The sequence below is a fragment of the Rhinatrema bivittatum genome, chromosome 7 (genome assembly GCF_901001135.1).
Source record: "Rhinatrema bivittatum chromosome 7, aRhiBiv1.1, whole genome shotgun sequence".
NCBI classification, from domain to species: Eukaryota; Metazoa; Chordata; class Amphibia; order Gymnophiona; family Rhinatrematidae; genus Rhinatrema; species Rhinatrema bivittatum.
In genome coordinates, this window is record NC_042621.1 from 268,077,604 (window position 1) to 268,090,463 (window position 12,860).

The window sequence follows — 12,860 nt, forward strand, 5'->3', positions numbered from 1 at the left end:
CTACCTCTGAAACGTTTAAATCCCCAAAGTCGCTTTACCCACTTACAGCTTTGTTCTCAGAAACTGTATTTAACCCAATATGTTAAGTTTTTATACTCTGATATATCCTACTGAATCAAGCCATGTTCCACGGAAACAGTATTTTACTAAAGAGTTAAGTTCTATGTACATAAATGTTTATAAGAGAAATGATCCTCAAAAACCAATCAATATGTTAAATTACTCTCCCCTTGCTATGTTATCCCAGTTAACTCACCCTGTTACATGTAATCAGCTCAACAAGTTCCATGTAAACCGATGCGATAACATGTGTTGAATGTCGGGGTATAAAAACAAATAAATAATAATACCTTAAATCAAGAATAACCATCTTCCCTATGTTGGTTGACATACTGCTGTGCAGTTAAATTGAAGTTCATTGTAAGTGTTTTACTTTCTTCATTTAATTTCAGGTCCTAAAGTTGTATCGAAGGACATTCCAGTAGAGTCTATTGAAGAGGTTTCTAAAATACTTAAGAGAGCTCCAGTGATCTGGGACAACATTCATGCCAACGATTATGATCAGAAGAGGCTGTTTCTTGGGCCTTACAAAGGACGGTCAACTGAACTCATTCCCAGGCTAAAAGGAGTTCTGAGCAATCCCAACTGTGAATTTGAAGCAAATTATGTTGCAATTCACACATTGGCAACCTGGTACAAATCAAACATGAATGGTGTGAGAAAAGATGTTATGATGAGTAAGTATATGTACATTGTTCTTTGCAGAATCAAAGGCAAGAGACAGCCATTCAGGCAAGTAAGAAAAAGGAAATCTTGCCAGTATTAAGCTGTGGTTTAAAATTTATTTATTTATTTAAAAACTTTTCTATACCGTCGCTAAGTTATATACCATCGCAACGGTTTACAAATAGGCACATAGACTAAGGTAAGTAAATGTAGGATATCTTACATTCTAACAGGTGCCAATAAAGTTCGGTTACAATTTCATAAATAAAATCATTATTTGAGTAATGTTGGTTAATTTGAACTGAAATGTTGGTGAACAATAAATATTTCCTTTTCCTTCCTCTTATCTTTGAGTTTGTATATTTTTGTATTTGAATTTGTACCATTGCATTGAACTTGAGGCTCAGTCATGCTGACGTGCTGAAAATATTCGTCATGCTGGGAACTTGTATACTTTGTATATTTTTTTCTTTGAAGCTTTCCTAGCTTTACTTTTCTGCTTTATATAAAAATAAGTATCAGTAATGTTAGACTATGACTTAAATTTAATTTAGTGTGGATAAGTGCAAGGTGATGCATATAGGGAAAAATAACCCTTCCTGTAGTTAAACGATGTTAGGTTCCAAATTAGGAACTACCACCTAGGGAAAAGATCTAGGCACCATAGTGGATAATACTTTAAAATCGTCGGCTTAGTGTGCTGCAGCAGTCAAAAAAGCAAACAATGTTAGGAATTATTAGGAAGGGAATGGTTAATAAAATGGAAAATGTCATAATGCCTCTAACTGCCCCATGGTGATACAGAGGCTATGCTAACTGCTTTCACCATATCTTCTAGCAACAAATTCCACGGTTTAATTGTGTGCTGAGAAAAAAACCCCATAAATGCTTTCTCCAATTTTTTTTAATATCCTACCTATTGGCTACATGGAGTGTGCCCTAGTCTTAGTACTTTTGGAAAAGATAAATACTTTTGCCCTATTTACCTGTTGCACATCACTCATGATTTTTATAGATCTGGATCGTATCTCCTCTTAGCAGTCTCTTATCCAGGTTGTACAGTTCCATCCTGTTTAGCCTTTCCTTGGAGGCAGTTCAGCCCCTTTATCATTTTGGTCACCCTTCTCTACATTTTCTAGGTCTGCTGTATCTTTTTTGAGATGGGGCAAAGCAGAACTACACACAGTACTCGGGATGTGGTTGCACCATGGGTCAATGGAGACATTTATTTTCTATTCCTTTCCTTATAATACCTAATATTTTATTTGCTTTTTGACTACTCCTGCACACTGAGCCAAGAATTTCAATATATTGGCCTCAGTGACTCCCTAGATCCTTTTCCTGAATGGGAATACCTAATACAGAATCCAGCAGCATGTACCTTGGTTTGGATTATTCTTCCCTATATGCATCACTTTGCATTTGCCCACATTAATTTTCATATGCCATTTAGATGTCCAATCTGCCAATCTCATAAGCTCCTCTTACAATTCCTCACAATAGACTTGTAATTTAACTACTTCAAATAATTTTGTCTTCTCTGTTGACAGAAATGACCATTTAGGCCTGCTCTTATCTTTTAGCCAGATATCAATCCACAATAGGATATTTCCTAACGTGTAGCAGATGGACTCAGGACCAATGGGTATAGTGTGCTCCTGATAGCAGTTGGAGACGGAGTCAGATTTCAGTCTGATGTCAGCCCTAGTACATATACCCCTGCAGGAAGCTCTGCTCTTCGGTATTTTCCGTCTCCATAGCAGTTCAGGACTCTATACACGCTTGCACAGCATTAGAGTATTCTAACCAAAGAAATCCAAACAAAGAAGAAATCTTACCTCTATAGACGAGCCCCGCTCTCCTGCGGTGATACTTATGGGTCTGTCTCCCAGTTGAGAATTCCTGAGGTAATTTCCGTGATCCCTCAGAGATAGGCCTCGGTCCGGCAGCCGGTTCCCGGCGTGGACTTAGCCCCCGGCACCGGGTGCGGCTGAGAGACAGCGTGTGCAACTTCGAGCACGGCGGTGAAGGTACTTTCCCTCTCCGCCCGGAACGAGACTGGAAAACGCCGAGACAAGATAAGGTAGAAAACTTCCAAAAAGTCTCCGGTCTCCAAGGCTTGAACAGCCGCACAGATCGCCAGCCGGCGCCAGTGCTACCGGGTTGATCAGCCCTATCCGGGCTAGACCCTGGTCCGATACGAGGGTCCTTTCACGTGGAGACCCTCCGAGGTGGTCGCCATATTGCTCGCGTGGTCGCCATCGCCATTTTCTCTTGATCGCCGCCCTGTCCGCTTATCTGATCGTGCGCACAAGAGGCGAGCCGCGCGCACAAAATCACTTGTGCGCACACTGGCGCACACATAAGTGCCGTGCGCAAGAAATCCCCCATGCGCACAGCGGCGCACATATCTTATTGAGCGCGCATCCAACCTATACGTGCAACTTCAGCACACCTGGAGCGCATAACTAAGCCTCCCGACGTACACCTGCATGCGCAATCCAGAGGTTTCTGCAATCCTACGTATACAAACCATGGCACCATCGGACAAGAAACTTAAGTCTCAGGTCCTCTGCCCAGCATGCCACATTAGAGCTGCGCAGCACAAAGAGGCCACTGCACTGTGTCTACAGTGCGAGGAGGCTGTGGGTGAACCACGTCAAGGTCCCCCCCAGCCGGTACTGGGATCCGGATCCACCGACAGTACATCGGACCTCGCTAACACCAGTGGGAGCCTCCTTCAAACGGGGCCCCCTGGGGACGCAGCACCTCTCAATTTAGACCCAGCATCTTTCTCCTCGGTAGAATTCTTCAAAGGCCTACATAGCTTTGTCCACATGCAACCGGCGCCCATGATGACACAACCACAGCATCCCCCAGAGGACTTTAACATCCCGGGACCCTCTAAACCCAGAGAAGTGTCTCTCCCGCCCAAAAGCTCCAACACTGAGGACACGGACACCTCGGACAAGGATCAAGACTCCCTGGAGGAAGGGAAAATCCCCCCAGGAATGGAACCTTACCGAACCATGAGGCGGTTCTTCGCCAAAGTCTAATTTTCAGACCTCGTGGCACATAGCATGAAAGAGCTCGCTATCCCAGGCACAAATGCCACAGGGGAACCTAAGATGAACCCCCCTCCTAGAGGGACTCAGTCAGGCCTCCCGCCATTTCCCTTTGCTGCAAGCCGTACAACAGCTGATTGACCTGGAATGGGGAGGCTCTGGAGGCCGCTTTCAAAGGGGGACGAACCCTGGCAGCCATGTACCCCCTGGACCCCGCTGCCAAAGATCTCCTGGCATTCCCCAAAGTGGATGCCATGGTCTGCGCATAAGATCATGCCATACTGGGTCAGACCAAGGGTCCATCAAGCCCAGCATCCTGTTTCCAGCAGTGGCCATTCCAGGCCATAAGAACCTGGCAAGTACCCAAAAACTAAATCTATTCCATGTTACCGTTGCTAGTAATAGCGGTGGTTATTATCTAAGTCAACTTAATTAATAGCAGGTAATGGACTTCTCCTTCAAGAACTTATTCAATCCTTTTTTAAACACAGCTATACTAACTGCACTAACCACATCTTCTGGCAACAAATTCCAGAGTTTAATTGTGCGTTGAGTGAAAAAGAACTTTCTCCGATTAGTTTTAAATGTGCCACATGCTAACTTCATGGAGTGCCCCCTAGTCTTTCTATTATCCGAAAGAGTAAAAAACCGATTCACATCTACCCATTCTAGACCTCTCATGATTTTAAACACCACTATTATATCCCCCCTCAGCCATCTCTTCTCCAAGCTGAAAAGTCCTAACCTCTTTAGTCTTTCCTCATAGGAGAGCTGTTCCATTCCTTTTATCATTTTGGTCGCCCTTCTCTGTACCTTCTCCATCGCAATTATATCTTTTTTGAGATGCGGCAACCAGAATTGTACACAGTATTCAAGGTGCGGTCTCACCATGGAGCGATACAGATATTACATTATGACATTTTCCGTTTTATTCACCATTCCCTTTTTAATAATTCCCAACATTGTTTGCTTTTTTGACTGCCGTTGCACACTGAACCGACGATTTCAATGTGTTATCCACTATGACGCCTACATCTCTTTCTTGGGTAGTAGCACCTAATATGGAACCTAACATTGTGTAACTATAGCATGGGTTATTTTTCCCTATATGCATCACCTTGCACTTATCCACATTAAATCTCATCTTCCATTTTGATGCCCAATTTTCCAGCCTCACAAGGTCTTCCTGCAATTTATCACAATCTGCTTGTGATTTAACTACTCTGAACCAGTGGCGTAGCCACGGGTGGGCCTGGGTGGGCAGGTGCCCACCCAACTTAGACCCAGGCCCACCCAACTGGCACCGGAACTGCAAGGCTGTCGCGGGATCCCATCCCCGCGACACCGAACAAGAGAACCCACGCCTCGCGCGCTATCACGGCACACATGGGGAAGCGCTGCTGCGGCCGTATGGCCAACCGGTTTTCCTGTTCGGGGGGGAGCGGAAGCGCCGCGCGCAGCTTCCGCTTCCTCCCCCCAATGCAGGAAGATCAGCTGCCTCTCCTGCTGCCACCCGTTCTCCTGCTATCTTCGGGCCTGCCGAACTTCCTGTTTGGGGGTGGGGAGCGGAAGCGCCGCGGGCAGCTTCCGCTTCCTCCCCCCAATGCAGGAAGATCAGCTGCCTCTCCTGCTGCCACCGGCCTCCTGCTATCTTCGGGCGTCGGGCCGTACTGCCCGCCGATCTTCCTGCTTGGGGGGGGGGGGGAGGGAGGAAGCGGACGTTGTGCGGTGCGCTTCCGCTCCCCCCCCCCCCCCCCCCCCCGACAGGAAGTTCGGACGCCGGAAGATAGCAGGAGTCCGGTGGCAGCAGGAGAGGCAGCTGATCTTCCTGCTCTGGGGGAGAAAGCGGAAGCTGTGCACGTGCTTGAATGTGTATGTGTGGATGAGAATGGGAGTGTGTGTGGGTGAAAACTGGAGCCTGGGTGTGTATGTGGGTGAGAATGGAAGCTTGAATATGTGGGTGAATGGGAGCTCGAATGTGTGTATGTGTGGTTGAGAATGAGAGCCTGGGTTTGTGTGGGTGGGTGAGAATGGAAGCTTGAATATGTGGATAAGAATGGGTGCTTGAATGTGTGTATGTGTGGGTGAGAATAGTACCTTAAATGTGTATATGTATGGATGAGAATGGGAGCTTGAATATGTGTGGGTGAGACTGGGAGCATGGGTTTGTGGGTGAGAATGGGAGTCTGGGTTTGTGTGTGGGTGAGAATGGGTGCCTGGATGTGCGTCTGTGTGTGCATAAGAATATAAGCCTGGGGAGGGGTGAGAAAGTGAGAACTTGAATGTGAGCTTGTGGGGGGGGGGGGGGAGAGCATATGAGAGTGAGAGCTTGATTGTGTGAGAGGGAGTCTGTGAGAGAAAGCGTGTGTGTGTGTGTGTGTGTGTGTGTGTGTGTGTGTGTGTGTGTGTGTTGTGTGTGTTGTGTGTGTTGTGTGTGTGTGTGTGTGGTGTGTTGTGTGTGTGGTGTGTGTGTAAGTAAAAGAGACCAGGACCAACGGATTAGAAAAATACAAAGATCAGACAACAAAGGTAAAAATACCGGTCTCTCAAATTTTATGGACAGGTAGGAGCCGTGTATGCTGCATATTTTGGCATTATTTATCAGTAAAAAAACATCTAGTAGACCTGCATGCCTACAGCCCACCCATGTTAACCTTGTGCCCACCCAAAAAATCAATTCTGGCTACGCCACTGCTCTGAACAATTTTGTATCATCTGCAAATTTGATTACCTCACTTGTATTTCTTTCCAGATCATTTATAAATATATTGAAAAGTAAGGGTCCCAATACAGATCCCTGAGGCACTCCACTGCCCACACCCTTCCACTGAGAAAATTATTTAATCCTACTCTGTTTCCTGTCTTTTAGTCAGTTTGTAATCCACAAAAGAACATTGCCACCTATCCCATGTAATCCACGAAAGGACATCGCCATCTATCCCATGCGTGGTCTCAAAGCGCACTACCATCCCAGTCGAGGGAGGAGCGGCACTCAAGGATGCCCAGGACAGATGTCTGGAATCCATCCTTAAACAGTCATTCGATGTTTCAGCTATGTCGCTACAGATCACAGCCTGCTGTGCCGTGGTGACACTCACCTGCTTATCAAAGACCAGGGACACCACCACACCTGTCAAAGCTCTAGAGCCAGCAGTATCATTCCTCATGGATGTGACCTCCGACCTGGTGCGCACCGCAGCCAGAGACGTTTCGTCCGTTGTGGCAGCCAGAAGACAACTCTGGCTCAGAAGCTGGTCAGCCGACGCGACGTCCAAGACGAGACTCACGAGAATGCCTTTTAAGGGGAACCCTCCTGTTTGGAAGCGAACTGGAAAAGTTAGCCGACAAATGGGGCGAATCCCCAGTACTACGGCTACCGGAGGACAAGAACAAGAGGCCAGCACCCCTCCCCCCCCCCCCCCCCCCCCCCCCCCCGAACATCTAAGGGCAGGGGATCACAGCACTTCAAACCGTACAAAAGTTACATATCAAGCATCTTGCCCTGCAGGCAGGGGCCAGTCCTTTCAGAACAAACACAACAAAAGGGGAGCTGGTGCTGGACCAGGCCCCAGCCGACCCATCCACAGGAAGAAGCCATAGGGAGCAGGCTTGCCCTATTCTACCAAAGATGGGTCGAGATAACTTTGGACAAGTGGGTCCTAATCATCATTCGAGAGGGATATTATCTGGACTTCCACAACATCCCTCCGGACAAGTTTGTGAAATCTCCCTGCCACAACCCTTTCAAGAAGATGGCAGTGGAATCCACACTGACCAAATTGCTCGACTTAAAGGCCATAACGCCGGTGACCACGCAACCACAAAATACTGGTCACTATTCCATCTATTTTTTCGTTCCCAAGAAAGAGGGTACGTTCCAGCCCATCCTGGACCTCAAGTCCATCAACCACCACCTGAGGGTACCTCGCTTCTGCATGGAAACCCTACGCTCGGTCATAAGGGCGATACAGCCGGGAGAATTCCTTACATCCCTGGATCTGTCAGAAGCCTACCTGCACATCCCGGTCCATCAAGAGCATCAGCATTTCTTACACTTTGCGATCCTGGCCCACCACTACCAGTTCCAGGCACTACCCTTCAGGCTAGCCACAGCACCCTGAACGTTCACCAAAATCATGGTTGTAGTGGCGGCGACACTGAGGAAAGAAGGAATCCTCATACACCCATATCTGTACGATTGGCTGATTAGGGCAAAATCCCCAGAGGAAAGTCATCAGGCGACCACCAGAGTCAAAACTCTACTGGAGAACCTCGGGTGGGTGGTCAATACCAACAAGAGCGGTCTGCAGCCCTCCCAATCTCTGGAATACCTGGGAGTCCAGTTCGACACCAGACAGGACAAGGCCATTCTGACTCCTATAAGGAGAACAAAACAGAGGAACCAATTGCAAAACCTGTTAAGCAGTCTTCGGCCCAAGGTGTGGGACTACCTCCAAGTCCTCGGTCTCATGACATCCACCCTGGAACTGGTCCCATGGGCAAGAGCTCACATTCGACCCCCTACTACGTGCCCTACTGTCACGATGGAACCCGATATCCCAGAACTACTCCACCTCCAGCTCCCGGAGGAAGTTCGAACCCAGCTACAATGGTGGCTACAAGAAGACCATCTGAGCAAGGGAGTAAGGCTATCCCCGCCGACCTGGATCCTGCTCACCACGGATGCGAGCCTAGGAGGGTGGGGAGCCCCCACTACCAGGAGCTGACCGCCATGGGGCAATGGGACAAGGAAGAGTCAGGATGGAACATCAACCGACTGGAAGCCCGGGCAGTCAGACTAGCCTGCCTAAGGTTCAGTCACAGACTGAATCTGTCAGTCATGTCAGACAATGCCACAACAGTTGCTTACATCAACCGCCAGGGAGGAACCAGAAGCCAACAGGTGTCCCTGGACATAGATCCCCTAAGGGCATGGGCGGAAGCAAACCTACAAGGGATCTCAGCTGCCCACACCCGGGAAAAGACAACGTCACTGCAGATTACCTCAGCAGAGAAAGCCTAGACCCAGGGGAATGGAGGCTGTTGAACAAGGTCTTCCAATTGATAGTAAAACTGCTGGGGAACACCAGCCATGGACCTCCTGGCAACCCGGTCCAACACCCAAGTTCCTAACTTCTTCAGTCGCAGACGGGAAACACAATCCCAAGGGATTGATGCTCTTGTCCAGGCCTTACCACAGGAAATCCTACTATATGCCTTCCCACTGTGGCTGCTACTGGGCGGGATCATCCGCAAGATAGAAAACCACAGGGGACCAGTACTTCTAGTGACCCCAGACTGGCCAAGAAGGCCGTGGTACGCAGACATGCGAAGACTACTGACAAGGGCGCCCTCTACCTCCACACAGGGATCTGCTCCAACAAGGCCCGATCCTCCACGAAGACCCAACTCGATTGTCTCTTACGGTCTGGCCATTGAGAGGACACGTCTGAAGAAGAGCAGATACTCTGGGACGGTGATTGACACTCTGCTCCGAACACGCAAGTTTTCCACATCTCTAACCTACATACGAATATGGAGAATATTCGAAGCCTGGTGTGAAGACCACAACATCCTCCCGCGGACAGTCAAAATTCCCACGATTCTGGAATTCCTGCAAAACGGCTTACAGAAGGGGTTGTCTCTCAGCTTCATCAAGGTGCAGGTGGCCGCGTTGGCCTTCTACAGAGCTAAGGTGGAGGGCGGCAGCCTAGCCTCTCACCCGGACGTCTCCCGCTTCCTGAAAGGGGTTAAACAGATCTGACCACCCCTAAAGTGGCTGGTATCATTATGGAATCTGTCTAGTCCTAGACTTCCTAGCAGGAACCTGCTTCAGACCCACCCGCGGTCTGTCCCTCCGACATTGAAGACTGCATTTCTAGTGGCAGTCTGTTCGGCCTGTCGCATCTCTGAGCTCCAAGCACTGTCGTGTTGAGAACCCTTCCTAAGGCTCACACCAGGATCCATACAGCTACGCACGGTCCCCTCCTTCCCAAAAGTGGTTTCTCACTTCCATCTAAACCAAACCATCTCGCTGCCATCGCCAGACGAGCATAAGGACTTGGAAGAATCTCGCCGCCTTTGCCATCTTAACGTCGGCAGACTTCTAGTCCGATACCTGGAAAGGTCAGAATCCGTATGAAAGATGGACCACCTATTCGTCCTTCACAGCGGGAAGAAACAAGGGGAAGCGTCCTCATGGTCAACCATAGCCCGCTGGATCAAAGATGTTATCAAGGCGGCCTACGTAGAGGCAGGCAAGCCTTCACCTCTACAAGTCAAGGCCCATTCCACTAGAGCCCAGGCAGTGTCCTGGGTGGAAACCAAGATGCTGTCACCCGCCAAGATCTGTCGGGCGGCGACATGGTCCTCCATTCACACCTTCTCTAGGTTCTACTGACTGGATGTTCAGGCTCGGGAGGATAAAGCATTCGCAAGGGCAGTACTAAGTGGGCCATGGGCAGCCTCCCACCCGGTTTGGGAGTAGCTTTTGAACATCCCATTGGTCCTGAGTCCATCTGCTACACGCTAGGAAATGGAGAAATTACTTATCTTATAATTTTGTTTTCCTTAGTGTAGACTCAGCATTCCGCCCACGGCTGCCGACAAACACAGAAACCTCTGGTGACAATCCCCAAGAGCAAGACAAACACAGGTAAGCCAAGCTTCCCTCTAATTAGGACACCCATACCTACCGGGTGTCGGCGTTTCTCGGTTGAGTGTACTGGCGGTCTCCAACTATATCCACATCAACCAGTTCAAGTTAATCACGTATAATCAAGTTGTTCAGTCACACATATATCCACAATTGCTTTTTGAAGAGAATACTGAAGAGCAGAACTTCCTGCAGGGAAGGGCTGACGTCAGATTGAAATCTGATCCATCTTCAACTGCTATCAAGAGCACACTATACCCATTGGTCCTGAGTCCATCTGTCTACACTAAGGAAAACGAAATTATCAGGTAATTTCTCCATTGCCTGTTATCCCATAAATGTTTTAATTTCTTCATGAACCTCTCATGAGACTTTGTCATCCAGATACTTCTATCAACTGACTCGCCTTTCTGTCTACATGTTTATTAATCCCTTTAAAAAAATCTAACATTTGTCAGGCATGACTTCCCTTTGCTAAATCCATGTTGTCTCTGACCCATAAATCTAGGTCTAACCAGATCCCCAGTAATTTTGTTCTTCAAAGTAACTTCTACCATTTTGCCTGGTACTTACAGTGAAGTATTCAGACCCCCTTCACTTTTTCCACATTTTTACATTACAGCCTTATTCTAAAATTGGTGAGGGAAAAAATGTGTATTATCTATCTGTACACAGTACCCCATAATGGCAAAGAAAAATCAGGTTTGCAGAAATTTGTGCAAATCAATTAAACAAAACAAAAACCTGAAATCACATTTACATAAGTATTCAGACCCTTTGCAATGACACACAAAGTTGAGCTCAGGTGCATCCTGTTTCCATTGATCATCCTTGAGTTATTTCTCCAACTTGATTGGAGTCCACCCATGATAAATTCAATTGATTGGACAAGATTTGGAAAGACACACACCTGTATTCTCCAGGTGAGCGCTCCTGGAAAATTCTTGTGAGACTGCGTCCTTTGATAAATGTTACCACTTGCTCCTGAGGAAGCTACGTGCCTCGTAGTGAAACACCGGCATTGTCGGGTTAAGAGTGCCAGCTAGTTCAATTCGGGACAGACTGACATATTACATTTTCATAACAAAAATTATTTTGATACTCTTATCAAGCTTTTTGCTGGTCAAAGCCGCAAATGATTAATAGACCAGACGGTTCTTCTCTGGGTAAGAACACGTTGTCAGGCTTGCTGATGCGGCACCTTTAAACAGACCTTTCTTTCCACACGGGTAAAATTATACCCAGAGTAAAATTAAAGCCATGAAGTCGAAGGAATTGTCTGCAGACCTCTTGGACAGGATTGTGTCAAGGCGCCGATCTGGGGAAATATACAAAAAATTTGCTGCAGCATTGAAGGTCCCAAAAGTCAATGAAGGGCAACCAAAATAAGTGGCATGGAACAGCTGCCCTATGAGAAAAGGCTAAGGAAGTTAGGGCTGTTCAGTTTGGAGAAGAGACAGCTGAGGGGGAGAGATAATAGAGGTCTACAAAATCATGAAAGAACCTGAACAAGTTAATGTAAATCAGTTATTTGCTCTCAGATAATAGGATTAGGGGGTACTCCATGAAGTTAGCAAGTAGCTTATTTAAAACAAATCAAAGGAAATTCTTTTTCACTCAGCGCATAGTTAAGCTCTGGAATTCATTGCCAGAGGATGTGGTTAGTGTAACTGGGTTTAAAAAAGGTTTGGTTAAGTTCCTAGAGGAAAAATCCATAAACTGCTATTAATTAATAAGCAATAGTAGTTTGAGATTTATTTAATGTTTGGGAACGTGCCAGAAACTTGTGACTTGGATTAGCCACTGTTGGAAACAGGATTTTGAGCTTGATGGACGCTTGGTCTGACCCAGTATGGCATATCTTATGTTCTTATGTACAGTGGCCTCCATCATTCTTAAAGGGAAGACGTTCTGAAAATCCAGGACTCTTCCTAGAGCTGGCTGCCCGCCCAAACTGAGCAATCAGGAGACAAGGGCCTTTGTCAGGGAGATGACCAAGAACCCGATGATCACTCTGACAGAGCTCCAGAGTTCCGTTGTGGAGATAGAACCATCCAGAAGTACAACTATCTCTGCAGCACTCAACCAATCAGGCCTTTTTGGTAGAGTGACCAGATGATAGCAACTCATTAGTAAAAAGCACATGACAGTCAGCTTGACGTTTGCCAAAAGTCATTTAAAGGACTCTGTTGAAACCAAGATTGAACTTTTTGGCCTGAATGCCAAGAATCAAGTCTGAAGGAAACCAGGCACTGCTTATCACGTGACAAATACCATCCCTATGGTGAAGCGTGGTGGTGGCAGCATGCTGTGAGGATGTCTTTCAGCTGCAGGAACTGGGAAACTATTTAGGGTCGAAGAGAAAGATGAATGGAGCAAAGTACAGAGAGATCCTTGATGAAAAGCTGCTCCAG

At 47.2% G+C, this 12,860-nt stretch overlaps 1 protein-coding gene across 1 annotated transcript in view; it reads left to right on the top strand.

Moving 5' to 3' along the window:
- OGA (O-GlcNAcase) overlaps positions 1–12,860 on the top strand; it is a 182,125-nt gene that overhangs the window by 64,168 nt on the left and 105,097 nt on the right. Inside the window, exon 7 of the mRNA XM_029610211.1 lies at positions 453–737. Coding sequence (XP_029466071.1) covers positions 453–737 — 285 coding nt within the window. The remainder of the gene's footprint in view (positions 1–452; positions 738–12,860) is intronic.